General features: G+C 40.3%; 1 protein-coding gene across 1 annotated transcript in view; it reads right to left on the reverse strand.

Moving 5' to 3' along the window:
- The window catches only part of LOC126108297 (uncharacterized), an 85,929-nt gene extending 75,272 nt beyond the window's left edge, over positions 1–10,657 (reverse strand). Inside the window, exons 1-2 of the mRNA XM_049913519.1 lie at positions 10,654–10,657; positions 9,786–9,913 (exon numbers count right to left, since the gene is read on the reverse strand). Coding sequence (XP_049769476.1) covers positions 9,786–9,913; positions 10,654–10,657 — 132 coding nt within the window. The remainder of the gene's footprint in view (positions 1–9,785; positions 9,914–10,653) is intronic.
- Positions 10,658–22,919: the final 12,262 nt, after the last annotated feature.

The following is a 22,919-nucleotide window of genomic DNA, read 5'->3' on the forward strand; positions in this document are numbered from 1 at the left end:
TGATAATGGCGACCACGGTGCAGTACGATACATACGGCAACATTGCCAACTGGCCATGTGAGCTGTCAATACCATTTGTTCGGCTGACACACTTCAAAGGATCTGCTTTATGCTGAAGAATAATCTAAACGCAATAGTGAAAAACCGTTACGAAGAATAGAAAGAAGTGTCTGTGCACAAAAGTGTTAAAAAGATTGGTAGCGTCGTAAAATCGTTCAAAATCCAGCGATCTGCAGCATCTTAGACTACAGTAGTTCGAAAAGACCAACACGACAACGCACAGGTAGCAGCCCAAGTTCATAAGCACTTCACTGCACAGCTACCAGCAGGCACAGAAAGAGAAGGAAGTATTGCAATCGCAAAAACTGTACGGAGCTGGGATTTGCTGCCACAGGCCGGCCGCGGTGGCCGAGCGGTTCTAGGCGCTTCAGTCCGGAACCGCGCTGCTGCTACGGTCGCAGGATCGAATCCTGCCTCGGGCATGGATGTGTGTGATGTCCTTAGGTTAGTTAGGTTTAAGTAGTTCTAAGTTCTAGGGTGTTTCTTACTGATAATTGTTTGGACTCTTCTTCTATCAACTTTGTGCAATTTGTCAGTTGTTGCTTGAGTATTCAGTCTGAAAAGTGTTTCACTTGCGTATGTTGCTTCCGGTTTAACGACGGAGGAGTAACGTCGAAATTTGCTTTTATTGAGAGAGATCGTTTTTTGTAGGTTGGCCACGTGCTTCTCTGCGCTCGCTGAAGTTTTAATGTTCTACTATCTATTGCCGCTCTTTCATTAACATTCCAAGTAATAATCTCACCAAGTATTTAAACTTTTTGACTACCTTAATTTTTTGATCATTATGGAGCATTATATGGGATGTGTCAACTGGGAAGCTGGGCATCATTTCTGTCTACTCAAACGAACTTTGCAGTCCGACCTTTGCCGCTAATCGTTCTAGTTGTTCTGTCTGAACCTTTGCTTCAACAGTACTGTTTGCTAAAAGCGCCAAATCATCTGCTAATGCAAGGCAGTTAAGTTGAATCTTTCTTCAAATGTTAACAGATGGTGGACATATCTTGTTCCATTCGTGCATGATTTTCTCCAGCACACAATTGAACAATAATGGAGACAATCCATCGCCTTGTCGCAGGCCAGTATGAATCACAAAAGGTTGAGAGAATTCATTGGTGAATCCTACTCTAGGTTTAGTATTTCGAAGGGTGACTGCAAAGAGTTTGACAAGTTTCAGATGTAGACCAAATTCTTTAAGAATTGACATTGGAGATTCACGATTGATCCTATTGTAGGCTTTTTTAAAATCGACAAACGTGATCACTAGTTTCTTGTCCCTGACCCTTTGATGGTTCACTATCCATTTCAGACTAATAATTTGATCAGGACAGCTACATCCTGGACGAAAGCCTCCTTGATATTCGCCTAGTTCACCACCCAGCTCTTCATGAATTCTGAAATACAGAACCTTGGAAAAATTTTATAAGTAATATCCAGCAGGGATATAACCCTATGATTATTTGGATCCAATCATCTCCTTTTTTTGTGTAGTGGATGGATTATTGCAATATTCCATTCCTCTGGAAACTTCTCAGTATTCTAAATGTCAGTAAGATGTTTGTATAAGTTGAGAATAATTTGTACATTTGCGTATTTCCAAAGCTCCGCCACTAGTTGGTTCTCACGTGCTGCTTCATAATTCCAAAGTGAGTTAATCGCTGCTTGTAGTTCATCTGGCTGGGGTGGTATAACATTTTCTAAATGCGTTTTGTTTCTTGGATAGGGGTAAAATTCCAAATGATGTTGAGTTCCCCGCTATTTAGTAACTGCTTGAAATATTTAGCCAATATTATTGAATTGTCATAATGTGCTACCTTTCTGTTTGTATCCTTCATTGTAACAGTAGGTGGAGTGTATTTCGACTGGTACCGTTCGAGTGTCTGGTAGTAATCTCTTGTCTTGTGGCGATTGAAAGCATCCTCGATAGATTTTAGCGAGTCCTTATGAAATTGCCTTTTGACCCTTCTAATTTTTTTAGCGGTTGATCGTCTATCGTTTATTAATTCCTCCCTGGAGCTTTCAGTTCTGTTTCGTTGGTCATTTAACCAGGCCTTATGTCTACTTTGAATCACTACTTCACATTCCTCACTCCACCAAGTATGGTTCTTGCATTTCGGTACAGGAGCTACTTCTTCAGCGAAAGCTTTTAATCGATTGACAGTGGTTCAAAATGGTTCAAATGGCTCTGAGCACTATGGGACTCAACATCTTAGGTCATAAGTCCCCTAGAACTTAGAACTACTTAAACCTAACTAACCTAAGGACATCACACACACCCATGCCCGAGGCAGGATTCGAACCTGCGACCGTAGCAGTCCCGCGGTTCCGGACTGCAGCGCCAGAACCACTAGACCACCGCGGCCGGCGATTGACAGTGGCTTCTAGATTGTCACTTAAAGGTATTCTTGATCTCTCGTAATATATCCGATTAATAATAATACAAATAGGATCATATGCTCTCTTTGTATCTAACTTTTGAGGTTCGTTTTTTCTTTCTTTTAGGTGTCAGTTTGATATTCATTTTTGAAATGTAGTGGTCTGAATCAACATCGACGACACGCACCACTTTAACATTATAGATTTCCTTATGGAATTACTTATCTGTGGCCGCATGATCTATCTGGAACTCTCCGCTTGATTATTTAAGGTTTTCATTTGACTCACCCTCGTATTTGATCAAGTTCATCCCCGAATTTTTTCGTTCCATCCTTGTCAGTTCTATTTTTAACATTAGTTGGATCATGAATATTTATCAGTATGTATCTGTTGTTTTCCACCTTAATTGTTAAGAAAGCCATTCTTGAGGATGAAAAATCCACAGTGAAATCCAATATTCTATTCTGTCCCAAGAAACCCACACCGAATTGGAGAAGATTATGTAATACCCTTTCTCCTGGTGGTCCCTTATAAAGTCGATATTCTCCTGCTTCGATCGTGTCCTGGTCAGTGTTGCGTAACTCTTGAAGGGCTGTGATAACTATGTTCTCTCGACCTAATACATCTGTTAAATGTTTCAATTTACCAACGTTCCTTAAAGAATTAATATTTAATGTTGCAAAATACGCAAATATTCCTGGTTTGTTAAATTTTAGCACCATCTTATGTGGAATATGTAGCATGTTTGTTTGTTCTGTCAGTGCCTCACTAGGCGCTGCGACTCGCCTTTGTCCTCTGTGTGACACCCAACCGTATCCGAATGGTGTCTTCACCTGGATAATCTCGTCGTGACTGTCCAAACCGGCGGATTCTTTCAATAGAAGATTCGTCATATTTGTTTGATTATCTGATCAATTATCAAGTGTCTGACGAAGGTCAGGGTTTACAATTCTAGATGCGATCTGGAGAGGTGATGGGTGAAAGATGGATGGTGAAAAATGAGATTGATGGGATGTGTGTTTGGTCCGCGACAGCTATCATATTTCGCTCAAGTCTGCCAGCAAGCTGGTGAAGTCCCCCTTATCCGCCACCTTGGACGTGGCACGTAGGAGTACACCTCTCCTCCTATTACGACATCGCAACAGGTAACTATTAAAAGTATTTACAAAACAGAAATGAAGTTACATATCTCCCTATCCCATTACGCAAGGAAAAGAGGCCGCCCTCTAAAAGGTGTTGCAGGATATATTGGCAGCAGGAATCATAAAATTTGATTGTAGTGAATACAACTCTCCGTTTCTTAATGAAAACCTATAGGAAGATGTCGAAAAATTGTTGCAGAAATTTACTGGTGCCAATTAACTTTGGGGTTCTGGCATGTGTTATTGGACTCGAAATGTAGACAATGCAGCGCCATCCTGTGTGAATGTCAATGCCATCAACATCAGACGCTACCAGTTGGGCTAAATGTGACGCATCGGCATTTATTCACTGGATAGAGCTGTCACTGAAGATTTATTGAAAAGCAATAATTTTGCAGAATGAGGGGAGAACATTTGCAACATTAGAGGAAACTTTTCGTATATTTTGAAATCGCTCGAGCTAAATGGAGCTTAAGGGAATTTGAATTCGGTAGGCAGGAAACAAAAAATTCTTAGGGCTTTCATTTCCGCTGGGAGATATAAAAGTAGATAAGGGGAAATTGGAGGTAGTATTCTAATGCATAATTGCAAGAAGCAACTTAGGAAGTTTGTGTGGCTTCTATCACCGTTTCATAGACAATCAAGTGCGAAACAGCAAATCGTTGCATAACCTGCTCAACAAAAGTACTTACATACGCCTTCCCGCTACAGATCATGAAAGGCCTCGCCATCTCTTACAGCGTGTGATAATAATTGGAAGACGGTGAGTAAGGAATTTGACAGAATGAAACAGCGCTAAGCAACCAACGTGTTACTATTATCCTGCCCAGATCTTAAAAAAACATTTAATTCGGCTTGTGATGGATCTGAGCGTAGATGGGAGTCCATCTGTATGAAATCGACAACGAACAGGGGCATGATAACATCAAGATAATCGCTTTTGGGAGAAGAGTGTTGACGACCAGAGAGCAAAAGCATTGAGTGACATGGGGGGACGCACTGTCAGTACTGTTCAAATTCACCAAATTCTGCCATTCTATAGCCAGCCCGAAATCTTTAGACGTAACAAACTAATAACCCTTCTCATCTCTGTTAATAGCCAAACTGCAACATCAGAGATTAGCAATATGGGCTTTAGCTCTGTGATTTCAATTTGCAGTACTTATCGTGAGAAGAGAATTTGATGACCAACAAGTTCTTATGCCTACTGCTTGGCCTAAAAAGCGAAAAGCTCAACTACCGATACTTGGAAGCAGGCTGGTCCTCACCAAAGGTGTGCCTGACGAAGGCAGATTCGGCAAATAACTGAAAACGATACGCCGTAAGCAAAACACCGGTTATTTCCTATCTTTGGTGTAAAGGAGTTACAGCTACACTGGATAAGAGAAAACTCAAATGCATCATGTAGTGCAGAAATGGGCTCTGTACCAAGTAACAAACACAGACAAAGGGGAGTGCTGTATACATTTTGGACCCAAGAGGTGTCTGGAAATACTGAAACTGGATCGTTTATTTTTTAACATGGCCAAGACGATATCACATTTATTTACAACATGTGAAATTTGTGAGAAAATCAACTGTTAGTGGTAAACATAAAGATTTAGTACACCTTCCGTTGCTGAGAGAGCCTAAAGAGATAGTAGCGGCCAATCTACTAGGACCTTGATGAAGGTCGACAGGAGCAGCAACGCAAGATCCCTTAACTATAATCAGATGATAGGATCAGATCTAGCGATCGAGCAGGCCAAGAGAATATATAGACACTCTCTAGAGCACATTCCACTACAAAAGCGGTATGTGGACGAGTGTTATCCTGTTAGAAAAAAAAAACGGAACGATGTTAATGAATTTCAGCACAACAGGTAGAATCACCAGATTGACGTACAAATTAGCAGTCGGCTTCATGGGACAATTACGAGGGTGCTCCAGCTGTCATATGAAACCGCACCCCAACCATAGCGCCAGGTGTAGGTCCAGCCTGTCAGCCATGCAGATAGGTTGGTTGTAGCCCCTCAACCGGCTCTCTCCTAACCTGTACCTGGTCATCACTTGCACCGAGGCAGGACCAGCTTTTATTACAATTCACCACAGACCTCCACCCTGCTCTGAAGTCGTAAATGGCAGTGGTTTGCGTCAATGAAATACACACGCTACAAGGCGTCTGGCTCGGAGCTGTCCTTGAAATGATCGATTTCTGACAGTTCGTTGTGCCACTGTGGTGCCAACTGCACCTCAGATCGCTGCTGCGCGAGGGAGATGCGCCAAACACGATGGCCTTCCCTATCAGTAGTGACACGTGACCGTCCGTAGCGCAGTCATTTCGTGATAATAAATTCTTGTGAACACAGCTGTCAGCCATCTACTATTGTTACATTCCTCCCAAGCCTTTCTGCAATATCGCAGAAGAGACATCCAGCTTGTAATTGCTCTATTACATGACCTCATTCAAACTCAGTGAAGTGTTTATAATGGTGTCTCTCTTGCCTTAACGGCATTTTTGACGAAAGTTCATTTACCACGTCCAGTCTGAAAGGTAAGTGACGCTTACGAATGTTGCAGCGTGTATTTAAGGCAGACCTGATTTGCATCCTCATAAAATGCTTTCATTTATGTCGCACAACTCCTTCTTGGTGTTGAGGTTTTTTTTTTCGGTCAGTCTATTTAGGTTCTACATCTACATCTACATCCATACTCCGCAAGCCACCTGACGGTGTGTGGCGGAGGGTACCTTCAGTACCTCTATCGGTTCTCCTTCTATTCCAGTCTCGTATTGTTCGTGGAAAGAAGGATTGTCGGTATGCCTCTGTGTGGGCTCTAATCTCTCTGATTTTATCCTCATGGTCTCTTCGCGAGATATACGTAGGAGGGAGCAATATACTGCTTGACTCTTCGGTGAAGGTATGTTCTCGAAACTTTGACAAAAGCCCGTACCGAGCTACTGAGCGTCTCTCCTGCAGAGTCTTCCACTGGAGTTTATCTATCATCTCCGTAACGCTTTCGCGATTACTAAATGATCCTGTAACGAAGCGCGCTGCTCTCCGTTGCATCTTCTCTATATCTTCTATCAACCCTATCTGGTACGGATCCCACACTGCTGAGCAGTATTCAAGCAGTGGGCGAACAAGAGTACTGTAACCTACTTCCTTTGTTTTCGGATTGCATTTCCTTAGGATTCTTCCAATGAGCCTCAGTCTGGCATCTGCTTTACCGACAACCAACATTATATGATCATTCCATTTTAAATCACTCCTAATGCGTACTCCCAGATAATTTATGGTATTAACTGCTTCCAGTTGCTGACCTGCTATTTTGTAGCTAAATGATAAAGGATCTATCTTTCTGTGTATTCGCAGCACATTACACTTGTCTACATTGAGATTCAGTTGCCATTCCCTGCACCATGCGTCAATTCGCTGCAGATCCTCCTGCATTTCAGTACAATTTTCCATTGTTACAACCTCTCGATACACCACAGCATCATGTGCAAAAAGCCTCAGTGAACTTCCGATGTCATCCACCAGGTCATTTATATATATAGTGAATAGCAACGGTCCTATGACATTCCCCTGCGGCACACCTGAAATTACTCTTACTTCGGAAGACTTCTCTCCATTGAGAATAACATGCTGCGTCCTGTTGTCTAGGAACTCCTCAATCCAATCACACAATTGGTCTGATAGTCCATATGCTCTTACTTTGTTCATTAAACGACTGTGGGGAACTGTATCGAACGCCTTGCGGAAGTCAAGAAACACGGCATCTACCTGTGAACCCGTGTCTATGGCCCTCTGAGTCTCGTGGACGAATAGCGCGAGCTGGGTTTCACATGACCGTCTTTTTCGAAACCCATGCTGATTCCTACAGAGTAGATTTCTAGTCTCCAGAAAAGTCATTATACTCGAACACAATACGTGTTCCAAAATTCTACAACTGTTCGACGTTAGAGATATAGGTCTATAGTTCTGCACATCTGTTCGACGTCCCTTCTTGAAAACGGGGATGACCTGTGCCCTTTTACAATCCTTTGGAACGCTACGCTCTTCTAGAGACCTACGGTACACCACTGCAAGAAGGGGGGCAAGTTCCTTCGCGTACTCTGTGTAAAATTGAACTGGTATCCCATCAGGTCCAGAGGCCTTTCCTCTTTTGAGCGATTTTAATTGTTTCTCTATCCCTCTGTCGTTAATTAGAAGATGCCGACTGGATACTCCTTCACGTTGAAAAGTCGTAATTTTACGAGCCCAGATGTCAACTTACACAATTTCAATGGAAGCAAATTGTTAGAGTGGATGTCAGCACTTGGAATGAATCATAACAGACCCCATTATAATTGTAATCAGATACTTAATGCACCAACACGAATGAACGCCAGCTTCTGTGGCACAAATGAAGTTTCATCTCTGAGCTATGTCAGTTGAATGAGAAGTTCATTGTTAGGCGTTTTCTCCCGTTTTCAGATGTATAAACTAACATTTTCCCTTATTGCCGCAGATGCTTCTCATCGTTGGTAGTTAACTGCAGCCACGTCACGGGATTAGGCAAACGGTTTCTAAAATTAGCCAGGTGCTATCTGTTCCTAACTTGCACCCATTTGTGAGATCTGACCACCTTCAAATTAAAACTGCTGTAGCACTAAAAGGACAATGGAGTGGACCTTATATGACACACAGTTACTCACAGGTAAACATATCTGTTGAGTAAATAACACCAATAAGAGGTAGACATTACTTTTTCTGTAGACGGGTGATCATACTTAATATTTAGAGAAAGTATCATAAGTGTGAGTTGAATTCTTTACTTACCAAAATATTATGACACCATAAAAAGTAATTAAAAAGATGCAACTACATTTGAGTGATACATGTCTCGGAATTGTAACCTCAATCTGGAATTTTGAAAGTGAAACTGCTATATTCACTAAAACATGCCTAATTTTTCTTAAGATTAGCGAAATTCAAAGTAAAGATATTAACAAATGGTGAAAAGTAACTATCATTAACTAAGTAATGACATTTTGTCAAATATTTTCCCATCAATTGAAAAAGAGTACAATAGTCTCCCTAGCCGGCCGGTGTGGCCGTGCGCTTCTAGGCGTTACAGTCTGGAACCGCGTGACCGCTACGGTCGCAGAATCGAATCCTGCCTCGGGCATGGATGTGTGAGATGTCCTTAGGTTAGTTAGGTTTAAGTAGTTCTAAGTTCTAGGGCACTGACGACCACAGATGTTAAGTCCCATAGTGCTCAGAGCCATTTGAACCAATAGTCTCCCTGTTTTCAAAAGAGAGTATTTCATAGCGGTAAAAAGCTAAATTATTAGGTATGGTTCAAATGGCTCTAAGCACTATACGCCTTAACATCTGAGGTCATCAGTCGCCTAGACTTAGAACTACTTAAACCTAACTAACCTAAGGACATCACACACATCCATGCCTGAAGCAGGATTCGAACCTGCGACCGTAGCAGCAGTGCGGTTCCGGACTGAAGCGCCAAGAACGGCTCGGTCACAGCGGCCGGCTATTAGGTATGAACAGAATGTCCGCTACCAGTAACTCAGATGTACTCGACAGTTTAACTAAAAGAAAAAATGTGTATTCCTTGCATTGTCGGGTATATAACAGATCGCTACAGTTTTCCGTTACGGCATCCAAACCACTTCAAAAAAAAAAAAATCGTCTGATACATTATTAAATACTGATGGCTACGTAATATCTGACCCCCCGTTCCCAAACCCTTCCCCCGCCCTCCCACCTTAATATCCCGTTAGAGGAAGAGATCATGAATCAGCAAATTCGGGAGGTGATGATATAAAATACGAGAGTGAAGAGCCAATACATATCTATACAAATTTCCACGGAATATGTAGCCAAGAGGCCTAGGCTTGTGTAGCTTGATCTGATATAAAACTTCCCAGATCTGTTAAAGAAATTCTGGGAAAGTACGAAAAAATATACGAAGGACCTTCTTCCTATTCTCACCTGTTCTGGGTTTCTGTTCTTCATTTAACAAAGTTCACAGGCATAGAGGTGGGTCAGAACTCTTGCAGAGAGTTAACATTACCATCGGAGAGTCAAACAAAACGACAGTGTGAGCCAGGTAAATCGGGAAGCATATTCGAGAACTGACAACTTATTTGAGGCAATGTGCGCCATTTCCTCATACCTCGTTCGTATGATACAAGTCAAAATAGGAAAAACAGAAAACAATACTTACCACATGTTCAAATGCCATGGGAACGAACAGTTGTGAGATATGCGTCACACCGAGCGAGAGCAGCTGGACAGAGTCTCGCCAGTAATTGGAGAGATACTCCAGGAACACCGGTATCTCAGCCTCGAGTTCTGGAGAAGAAGATATGAAATACTAGTAAACAATTCAATGGACCCGAGTTTGTAGCAGCACAACATGCACTTCACCAGCTCAAAGAGTGTATGAACATAGAGTTTACGTTTTGGAATTAGATCAATGTACAATATTGGAAATAAGAAGAGTTGTAGTATGGACACTTTGATCGAACATTACCAAACTCATACTCCAATGATAGACCTAAATAGGACATCAGGCAGACAAACAGTGGTCTGTAGTAAACATGTAATCGAGATCTAATACACAGATGATATTAGTTTGTCAGTGATATCAACCAGACACACTGCATTCCCCATTCCTCTCCAAACAATCAGAGCCTACTATTAAAATTAAAGGAGCTGATCAAAATCTAACCCAGTTATTCTTGATTCCCCACATCCCTTTCCCCTACCCCACCACCTCATCAGCCAATCATGGCCCAGTATTAGAATGAAACAGCCAATTAAAGTGCTACGTGGCAAAACTAACACAGCTCTGGCAGTGAGAAATTTAAAAACCAATCGGTCACAGTGTACTGTTAAAATTTAACAGTCAATCAAAATCCAAGATGGTGAACTAACACAGTCTTCATTTGCACTCTTCACCAGTCCGTCTACAGCCAATCACTGCAAACTATTAAACTGATATGTAAAATTATGTAATGTTCTAACACCAAGATGAAAGAATTTCCGTAACATTTGCACACACACATACACACACACGCCCACACACATACCCATGCTTAAACAGCGTAATATTTAAAATATGCAAGAAAAGGCCCCCATTTGGATTTTTTCCACGATATTTACATAAAATGGCGTACTGAACCATACACACATGTGCATACATGCATGTATGCATGCACACACATGCACACACACACACACACACACACACACACACACACACACACACAAACAAACAAACAAGCACACACACACACACACACACACACACACACACATACTTTTTGATGAGGGCAGTGGTGTTCATTTGATGAAACTCTATTGAGTGGGATAATAATCACCATTGTAATGGGAAACCACTACCTCCCTGACTGATCAAGAAAAGATACCTATCACCATTTAAAAATGCAATGGGTCATCACTTCCAGAAACAAAATGTGTCATAGTTTGAAAAACATTATGGGTCACAGCATGGAGAGCTGCATCACACCAGTCTTTGGACTGAAGACCACAACAAGAACAAACTAATGGGTCACTGTTTAAAAGGTGAAATGGTTAGTGTTTGGAGAAACGAAATGGGTCACCAGTTAAAAAAATGTGGCATAGGTCGCTCTTTAAAAAAATTAAACGAGTCAACATTTAAAAAATAAAACAAATGAGTATTTAATGAAACAGAATGGTTCATTACTCAAAAGAAGAGTGTGGTTCACCATTTAAGAATATGGAGCTGTAACGATTTATAAAAATGGAACAGATCACAGTCTAAAGAAGCTGACTGAGCAACCAGTAAAAAAACGTAATGTTTCACTTTTAATAAGAATAGAGCACATCACCTCTTAAAAAATGGAACCAGTTACCATTTAGAAAAAAGGAATGTTTCAGTGTTTATAAAAATGGAATGATGAGAATTTATAAGAGCGAAACATGTCCCTGATTAATGAGACACAATGGGTCATCATTTAAAAAAAAGTAACATGTTAGGGTCTATAAAAACGGAAAGGATTACTGTTTCAAGAAACTGAATGAGTCACCATTTAGAAAAGGGCAAAGGTGAGCCACTGTTGATAGAAATTGAATTGGTCAACATTTCTAAAAACAAAATTGGGCACCATTTAAAAAAATGGAATGTGTCACCACTAAAACTGGGACAAGTTACCATTTGTAAAAAATGTTACAGGTTAACATTTAACAAATTGGAATGAGTCTCCATATATAAAAACAGAAGAGGTCACCATTTATAAAAATCGAACAGGTCATCATTTAAAGAAAACTTAAGCTTCACTATTTAAAGAAATGGAATAGTCACGAAGACTGCCACAAACTATAACAAATTACTCAACAACTTTAAAAAACCGTTACAAAATGTGGTGTCACCGCCAGACACCACACTTGCTAGGTGGTAGCTTAAATCGGCCGCGGTCCATTAGTACATGTCGGACCCGCGTGTCGCCACTGTCAGTACTTGCAGACTTAGCGCCACCACATGGCAGGTCTAGAAAGACGGACTAGCACTCGCCCCAGTTGTACGACGACTTTGCTAGCGACTACACTGATGAAGCCTTGCTCTCATTTGCCGAGAGACAGTTAGAATAGCCTTCAGCTAAGTCCATGACTACGACCTAGCAAGGCGCCATTAGCCTTACAGTGATTGTAATTAACTGTATCTGGAGATAGTCTCATTTGTATCGTCAATAGCGATGTACCACAAGGATGCATTAAAGTTAAGTATTCAAGGAGCTGCATATTTTTCTCTATAGCATTCATCAAGTATCCTGTTCCAGAACTCACGCCAGCCGGCGTGTGTGTACGCGTGCCTATCGGTAACCTCACCCTGTGTCTAGACTCTTGTCTAGACACAACAAAAAATATACCAACTTGTCCCAGATACTTTAAAAAGTTACCGCAATATTGTGCCAAATTGATCCCCAAATTATAAAAACTTGCCCTGAAACTGTACCAAATATCCCTAAAAACTGTAAGAAACTGTTCTCTACCTTACAACAACACTGTTCAAATTGGCCTCAACAACGCAACACATTTCCTCAAAATTGTTAAGTATAATCTCCAAACCTTCCTTTCATGTAAAAACTTGACCATGTTACAACGAAAAGTATAACAAATTTCCTATAACATGAAAAAAGTTACTCTCAAAACTAACAAATCTCCCTCCATAGTACAGAAAACTGTGACATACTCTCCTCAAAATCTCGACAGACAGCATTCCATGTAACACATTGCCTATGTTACATGAAAAATGTAAAAAAAATCCCTCAAAACTATATAAGAAATTGCCCTCAAAGCCCAACAAATTTCCCCAAAACTGAAATAAATTTCTCCAGAACTGTATTAAATTGCCGCAAAAGTAAGAAACTGTACAGCGATATTATATGGTCTCATCACTGAAATTAATTGTTTCTCTTATCTCCCCTTCTAGCACTGCCCTGTCATTAAATTTCTTCTGACATATCTCTGTGCACAAAATATTTCCACATTTCTGATTTATATACAAAATTTAATTTGACATCTCTCCACCTCTACATTGTCATTAAATGTCATCACTCATGTGTGTGGTCACACACCATTTTATAAATATCTGACTCCAATTCCACCCAAATACACACACAGAAAAACGCACACACACACACACACACACACACTCTCTCTCTCTCTCTCTCTCTCTCTCACACACACATACACACATGCATATGAACACATGCTGGGGTTGACAGTGAAGACCCACCTGCTATGTGGGAGAGATCACCTCATGTCTTAATTTTCTAATGATACAGCTTGTTAACTTTAACCTTTGTGAAGCATAAACTACAGAATGAATGGGAAGGAAAACCAAATCAAACAAAACCTTAGGCATAAAATTTATTATATTCTTTTTTCACTCAATGTATTTACATGCAACTTTCTTGCATGCAATGTTTCTCACTAGCTTAGCAATTATTATGGATCATTAAATTTCCATCAGAAAATATACATCTAAAGCATGATATTCACCTAAAGTTATCGTCTACCATTTACACTTTTTCGGTATTTACATTATTTACATATTTTACAATAAAAGTACTTATAATTATTTTTCGTGTGGTAATGGCCTTGATCCAGTGCATTTACCTTATTGAGAAGTATATGATGTATATCATCATATAAGGCAAGTCTGTGTCGTTTAACAGTAGCAACATGTTTCTTTGCGTAGATTACGTGTGGATAGTCGTTCAGACTTCCAGATTTACCCCACAACATCTATAACAAACTATGGTTAATCTATTAAGAGACAACTGTTTTATATATTTTGCTCTGCGTATTACACACCCAGACTCGGTCTATTGAGCAAACATTTTTGTTGATTGGGTTAAAATGTCTATAACAGGTTCATCATTAAATTCGTACTTCATCTCAACAACCATTTCTTTGTTTATCAAGCTGATGAATACTGTAGCTGTTGTTTTCAGGGTATCCCTACTTATCGAATCTTGTGTGCATATATCTCCTGATGTGCTCGTAAGATATTCGGAGATTTAATGTGGTAAGTTAAGCTATCGGTGTGTATGTAGCACAGTGTTACATGTTTTTTTCATCAACTTGATTAATATGTACCCATGGTGAAAGTTGGTAAGTAGCATTTTCGAAGTATCCAGAATGGCTATTTCCACTATGAATGATTTATGGAAGACCATATTAAACCTGTCCAATTCAATCATGACAAAATTTTCTTGAAAAATAACGTCCCTTAGATTTAGCTTGTCCATCCCAAATCTATCTTCCCAGGGGTAGTATATTGATATTTAGTATTACTAATATTATTACTTTTCTAAAGCATATGTGTTAAAATATTTGTGTTAAACTCAGATACGCTAATTTATATCTCAAATTTTGTCATTTGTTGTATGTAGATCACAGATTAAAAACAAACAGAAAATAAATAAATATCTAAAAACATGGTCTTCCATATCATATAAGATCAAAAGTAATGTTTTGCTTTCTTATTATAGGACGCTGGTGGCACTTTTCCGAACATAAGAGCATATCCAAATGCAAATGATGAAGTAAATTCTTTAGCAATCTTCAAGATCCAGTCCTAAAACGTACACTATGTTGGAATCGTCTGGTACGTTTTCAGTCACGAAATACGTACTCTAGGGAGGTAGCTACTCAGTACCAGAGACAATAAGGTACTGCAACATGTAGGGGATATTCCAGTAAATTCGATTCATTGATTACATATTCATATAGAAAATTACCCTTGTGATTAACTATTTCAGAGTCTTGACAATCTCGATCATTGGGAAAATATGGTCACATTGAGTTCATCTGATTTCAGGTCAGAGGCTCACCTTTCAAACAATCACATCAATAAATTTAGTGAACTGAAATGTCAGAAATTTATGTTGCAGTACCACTTTTGGTGCAATGTAGCAATTCTATTCGTAAAAGATATATATTTCTCCATATTCAAAAGCAGAAGAGAAACATGAGCTGGATTTAATTTAACCTCTTTGTTGCCATCAGTTGTCTTTTCCTCACAAGTGTTCGTGATCAAGAAATGCCTGTTACAACTGCTCAGATTATGGAATGTGACGGGCACTGTATACTGAGACCTGTAATTCACACTGGAATTTGCATGTGATGCAAATCGGTATGCACCAGGGAGGTGATGACAATTTTCATCGCCTTCGTCAAATAGCTCCAGGCAAATACACAGACCTCTGACGAGTGAACAGTGATTCTTCTTCAGAGCTCATTTCCATCCTTTTATTTGGTAATAAATTCTTACTCTTGGCGATTGCATGGAGCTCTTCAGTGAACCATTATGCAGTCGCTGTATCAACACAATTTAAATTCGGAATAATCATGGTCATAGCCGCAGTGAATGTAGTAGGCAATGCTGAATGAGTTCTGCAAGTGTTCTGATCCGAATATGAATCAGAGTCAGTGCTATGACTACAAGCAGTAACTAGTTCTAACTTGCATGCCATTCCAGCATAAATTACAAGATGTAGTTCCAGTTTGTTGCTTCACTTTGTAAATTTTACAAGCTAATTTTTGCCAGCAGGAAACATGCTGCTGACCATTTAACAAAATTTGCATCTGACTTTTCCTGGGAATGAAAACAGCAGAGGCACATACTAGAGTTCAGGTCTAATAAGCAGTAAAAATGTGCTCTGCTAATCTTGGTAAATTTATGTATGACATTTGTTTATATCAGTAAACTACAGCGTTAATAGATTCACATGCTTGTCACGATGGTATTGTATGATAAGAAACAGTACAATTCGAAATTTTTGGTCCTCTCTCTTCTCTTCTGTAGTCATCCATTCATAAACTGAATAGTGGATGTGGTACATATTTACAGGGTCGTATTCACTGTGTACTTCGAAAATGTGAACATGTCTCAGCTTTTCAGGAAATGATACCTTGGCCAAATTTAATTTCTTTCCATATAAAATACATTTATTCGTAAGTACCATATGTTGATTAACAGGATACAATGCTGCTAGCATTGACCACTTGAAGCAGGCATTGTTCTTGGACTGGACAGTTGTTATTGCACGGTTATCTGCTATCATTGTAGGCAGTTTCGTGTATGCTTCTGCATACACTTTCTAGTTTTCATTTATCTTGACATGCTATTGAACTATAGAGTCCGCTGTAAAAATGTACACAACCTTTAAGAAACTAAAAGTATTCCTTACGTGTTTATTTCGCATTCCATAAATGATCACACATGTTGTACAACCTTCAGTTTAGCACATGATTCCTTTAAATGTTAAAAATGTTCACCGTTGGCATATACACACATAACAGATCGACGAGCGGTCACCGCAACTACGTCAGTCAGTATTACAGTGGAGATCGCTGCACATGTCGCTGGAATCTCCTGGCGAAGTTCCTCCAGCGTGCGTGGCTTATGTCGATAGACGCTATCTTTCACAGTCCCTCCCCCCCCCCCCCTCAAACAAACGTCCAAAGGTGTGAGATCTGGCGACCGTGGAGGGAACTCAGTGAGCCCTCTTCGTCCAATCCAGTGCCCCAGAAAATGGTCATCCAGCAATGCTCCTATGGCTAGGTGGTAGTGTGGTGGCGCCCCGTCTTATTGGTAGAAGACCTCTTAGTCAGCTCCATAAAGCACACGTATACCTGGCAAAATTGATGTGCGTAACATGCCCAGGTACACTTCTCCAGTGACAGTAGCATCAAAGAAAAAGTGTCCTAACAGGCCCCTAGATGAACCCACACATAAACTCTTGGTGGATTGACCGTTTTATCCACATAAACATGAGTATTTTACAATTCCCAGTACACACTGTTGTCTGTATTCTCGGTTCCCTTAAGTTTAAATTGTGCCTCATCACTCCACACTACCTTCATCACAAATTGTTCGTCATCAGTTTGCTGATACCATTCACAAAATTGCATTCCGCGATCAGGATCGTCATCATTAATCGCGTGCAGTAATCTTGGAATGTAAACTTTCCACTTTGCAGCTTTCAGAATTCTTCGTACACTTGCACTGCTAACCCTCACATCACATGCACATTACGTAACCGACTTCTGTGGAGAATTAACGAACGTGTTTAATTGTTAGGCGTGTTGGCGGTTCAGTTTCAGACTACGGCCTCCATTGAGGTTGCAATTCAACGGCATTATCAAACCTGAAAAACCACTTCACAACACATTTTCGTTCCTCAAATGTCAAGCGTGCTCCAACCATCGTGTTTTCTCAATACCGAGAAGAAAGTACTTACACCTGTTTCCCCAGAGACCATGTCGTAACTCGAATCGAATGATAATATCGATATCTAAATAGAGGCTGACAAAGAACGTATACATTTATGTGGCGGACTCTGTGTTTTCTTCAAGGCCCATCTAGAGTCTCTTTACCATAAAGTCTCCAGTTTCCTTATCAGCTTGTGACTGACATTAATCAGGTAACAACCATCACTAATTTTGGATGGTATTAAAGTCGCATTTTTGGTACTGAGATACAGTTTTCTTCACCAGATATTTGCAAAGGAAAGTTTCAGATTGACGAAAAATTGAGTTGATAGTGTTGATTAATCAGACGAACTTTGCTTTCAAAAACGTGATAACAGGCACCTAAGAAAGTCCTATGTTCGTTAAAACGAAGCCTGTGGTCTACCACTCCCCTACATATTCTGCTTCTAAACGCAGACTCTACAGCAAGTCATTTGAGGTCATTGAATTTAATGCCAATAACAACAAGAGAAATACGAAAGATAGCTGATGAAAGCTTTCTTTACTGATAAGAATATAAAATTCCCTTAAAAACCGACAACGAGGGAACACAAGCGAGTATCAATGGAATGCAGTTCATTCATGGTCACTTATGTAGAGAAGTCATTGCTCATTCACCCAGATCGTTCAGAAACCTGACTGAAAAATCTCACCCTCTGAAATTCATTGTGGGTGTCGAATATCATGTGGTTTGCATGTAACTAAGTGTTCACGTTCTGATCCAGTTCACAACGATTACTTTTAAAATCCTGCATCCTCCTTCTCAAAGGGTGGAGATAACGTGACAGCACACATACTTTCTTGGAAATGAGGAAGAGAAAGAGAAGGACTCTTCTGTCGGGATAGGCTTGGTGGCAAAACTCGAGATAGGAACGTGCATGTGCAGTTCCTGACTCAGCGAGAATCTACACTTCAATTAAGGAATTTTGGGAAACTCCTCACTACAAGTTACAGAAGGGTTTGACATGAAACCAGAGATTTCACTTACAGAAGACATTAATGCTATATCACCATAGCTGCCAACATCATTTCAGCTTCTCTACAACGGGGGTATGTAAGTCTTGCAAATAAATGATTCGATTACTCTGATGTTCTATATTCTATTATTTTTATCTGTATTTCACTGATTACTCTTCCATTTCTTTGTTTCAATATTGCAGTTTCTGCTAGTAGTTGCAGTGAGAGCACAGCCGTTCCCCCAAAATTCGACATATGCGGTAACGCACAACAAAATAAATAAAAAGTAGGAATTCTTCCCTTGCGTATGCATTCCTTTACGCACAGACCAGTAATATATGTTTCACATCTATGAAATCACTAAGACATGTTTTTTTTTCATTCAATGTACAGTACCTACAGGGAATATGTGGTTTAATAACCTCCTCCACATCGAGCAGAAGAAAACTCGCAGTCAGCTGTTGCAGCTGAGGGTCTTGAGTTGTAGAAGACCTCTGCAGGCTGAACATCACCGATTAACCTAACACTTAAAAAAAAGTGAGTGTACCTCTGTTACTGAATGTGTCGAATTTTGGGTGAATGAGCAACTAATTCTGTCGGTAGGTGAACATGAATGAACTGCATTCCACTAGTATTCGCTTGTTCCCCTCGTTGTCGGATTTTAAAGCAATTTTATATCCTTATCAGTACAGGAAGCTTTCATCAGCTCCCTTTCCTATTTCTCTTATTGATGTTGGCATTGGTTGGGAAAATGTAATGTCACTGACACAGACTGTCAAAGCACTCAAAGTTTTCAGCTGGAGACATGCGTATTAGATCTTTCTATTTTAGAACGAAAAGTCCCTTAACTTTCATTGAAAGTTGACAAGGGTAAAGATGTATCTGATATGCTGATTAAAAACACATGAAAAACCTGTTCACTCTTACGTTACGATATCTGTAATCACACAGTTGATGTTTCTCTAGAGATTTTTTGATGATTAATGATCTGTATAACGGATTTTATGAATCAGCTTATGTGACAGGTTGTATGTTCATATCAGATTCCATTTCCTTCATGATATCTTCCATACACATAAAATCCTTGAAGTGCTACAGAAGAAACTATTTTCTGCTATTGAAATGCAGGAAATTAATCCCACTATTGAAAACCAGAGTGTAAATTCCATTGTTATGGATATATATTGCAATACATCAACCGATATTTGTTCAAAGTTGTGCACTCATGCTAGTGCTGCAGTTAAGTGTTAGTGTATTTTATCCACACTTTTCCTACCTACATACAGATTCAGACACGAAATTAACCTCCAGTTTGCTCACTTAGTGTAAAATAGCGCAAAACATAATCCATGGAAGTTCTGTGCCATGGCTCAAATCTATAGTGTGCCAGTCACTTGCATCAGAAAAAAAAACAAAAACTCATCGTTCATAAGCTTTGCTAGTATTGTGTTCCGTCCCTCCAGTGTGAACACTTGTACCATGTTGTTCATTGTCTGCATGTTCTCTCCAGCTGAATGTTTAGAATAGTTCGTTACGATTATTGCTTCAAGTTTTGAAAACAATGGACTGGCTGGGTGAGATTAAGATATGTGAACACAAAATAAGCAGTCTTGCATATGCGGATGACTTAGTTGTGATGGCAGATTCGATTGAAAGTTTGCAAAGTAATATTTCAGAGCTAGATCAGAAATGTAAGGACTATGGTATGAAGATTAGCATCTCCAAAACGAAAGTAATGTCAGTGGGAAAGAAATATAAACGTATTGAGCGCCAAATAGGAGGAACAAAGTTAGAACAGGTGGACGGTTTCAAGTACTTAGGATGCATATTCTCACAGGATGGCAACATAGTGAAAGAACTGGAAGCGAGGTGTAGCAAAGCTAATGCAGTGAGCGCTCAGCTACGATCTACTCTCTTCTGCAAGAAGGAAGTCAGTACCAAGACTAAGATATCTGTGCACTGTTCGATCTTTCGACCAACTTTGTTGTATGGGAGCGAAAGCTGGGTGGATTCAGGTTACCTTATCAACAAGGTTGAGGTTACGGATATGAAAGTAGCTAGGATGATTGCAGGTACTAGTAGATGGGAACAATGGCAGGAGGGTGTCCACAATGAGGAAATCAAAGAAAAACTGGGAATGAACTCTATAGATGTAGCAGTCAGGGCGAACAGGCTTAGATGGTGGGGTCATGTTACACGCATGGGAGAAGCAAGGTTACCCAAGAGACTCATGGATTCAGCAGTAGAGGGTAGGAGGAGTCGGGGTTGACCGCGGAGGAGGTACCTGGATTCGGTTAAGAATGATTTTCAAGTAATAGGTTTAACATCAGAAGATGCACCAATGTTAGCACTGAATAGGGGATCATGGAGGAACTGTATAAGGGGGGGCTATGCTCCAGACTGAACGCTGAAAGGCATAATCAGTCTTAAATCATGATGATGATGATGATGATGGTTTATGATGGATCGTTTCCAGAACATTCCAGTGGTTAAAACAGGAATCATGCAAAATGTGTCGACTCATCTCACGTAACTGGCACCTGAACCATACTGAGAGAGCGTTCAGCTGGAGTACCACCTTATTACAGGATAGATATGTGGGCATTGCAAAGCCATGCGTGGCATGGTCAAGATTATTATACATTTCTTGCAGAGCAGAAAAAAACCTTTTGCCGCAAAATTTTTTGTACCACAGTGAAGATGGCAGAGAGATGCCAGATCTGCTTATATGCCGCCTAAGACTAAGTTTTCGGGATATCCCGGGCCTTCAATAATATTCTTCGGAAATGTCGAAAACGAAATATGTAGCTTGTGTCGACAACGACATAAAACTTGCCGACTAACACGCAGTTCTCAGGTGACTCAGCGTGACGACGCCTTATAAAAGCTGGAAGACTCCCTGCACAAACTTTTTGTTGACACTGTACCATAATAATGTCACTGTCATGATAGTGGTCGCTGTCATCGAAAATTGTGGAGTATAAAATGCACTGCATGATAGGATCTGTATATTTTTCTTGTTGTAATACAGGAACTCAGGGATTCCACGTCAAGTATGTCGAAGGATATGGGTTAGAGTGGTAGCGCCTTCGACCATAAATATAATAGACTGGCCCTGACGTCATTTTCGTGGCTCCAACATCTCAGGGCTAAAGTCACGTGACTGTTGGCAAAACATGGTTGTTTCGTGTTGCGCTTTCGGCTGTACTCAGCGTTTTGTCGGGGGAAATGGCATTACATTTCACGTGTAAGTGTTCCTATGATGGTGCAGATGCGTTTATGGAAATCTGCTGAAGTGACTTTTATGTTTTTTACACTTGAAATAGATTATCACGTAAATTAAAGTGTTGAAAGTGATGCCTGTGAAGTCAGACTCATATTCCATTTTCGAAAGTATCTGTGATAATTCGGTTACAGAAGTAAGTATAACTGTTTCTCGTTCCTACTCATAGGTTCCCTAAGGATGAAAACCGAAGGCAGCTTTGGATACAGGCTCTGAAATGGAAAAACTTTAAGCCATCTGCACATACGCGCCTTTTTGTATATACGAGTGAGATTATAATAAGGTAAGAGCACCTATAGTCGACACATGAAGAGAATTTTTTTCTACCTTCTGATACTATTAAATAAATGTAGGCTCCAAAATTATTTTCTGAAACTTCAAAGTCTCACCTTTCATCTAAAATGTCATTTTTTTAAACTGATAGTTTAAACTTTTGTAAAAATAGTAGGAACTGAACCTTTAGAGTGCACCTTAAATTGATACTCTAAAATGGACCTGCTCCTAAAGTCGACAATTTTGGCACCTATAGTTGGCGTAATTCCCATATCCCATTTTCTTTTATAAGTGACTAGAGCTCAAAACGCGGCGAATCCAATGTTAGAAGTTTTGACACGAGCCCACTCTTACCGTTTAAAAGAATTTTAACGACATTTTACTTAGTTTATAGTGATTTCGTCCCGCTGGCCACCAGAGGGCCGTTCGATGTATTTGTTAGATTTTATAAATGGTACTATGAACAAATCCAGGTCAAATGTAGTTCTGACATAATTTTTCGCAAATAAAAAAGTAATTTTTGTTGGAAGCGTTTGGCAGTCAACTGAGAAATGTGGGTAAAATACGATACAAACATAGGATGACAGACCGCTGATTTGAAATCTCGCCACGTTTTGCCAACAGTCACGTGGTTTATGTTGGAGCCACACCAGCCCTATAGCTTCTGCACAGCAAGGCCAGTCTACTAGTATCTATGGTCGAAGGGTAGCGCAGAACGCAGTGTAACGGCGTGTTTACACCTGTGGGCGCCTCCGGAACTGCGGCTGTAGCTCGCCGCACATGCAAGTAGAGGTGCCCAGTGTGAACGCAGGTGTGAATGAAATCACTCCTGTTGCTGAAAAGGCAGACGCCTTCACGCTCTCTACTTGCGTGTGGGGCAAGCACAGCCGCGCAGCGACTAATACGCACACGTGTAAACGCTCCTTGAGACTGCCGACGTTATGCAATGGCGACGCCATTTGATACTGAGTGCGAGAGGCGTGAAATGCCAGGCAGCAGTGCCAGTTCGTCTGAAAGAGCGCAGGACATATCTGCCGT

The sequence above is a fragment of the Schistocerca cancellata genome, chromosome 11, assembly GCF_023864275.1.
Source record: "Schistocerca cancellata isolate TAMUIC-IGC-003103 chromosome 11, iqSchCanc2.1, whole genome shotgun sequence".
Taxonomy (NCBI): Eukaryota; Metazoa; Arthropoda; class Insecta; order Orthoptera; family Acrididae; genus Schistocerca; species Schistocerca cancellata.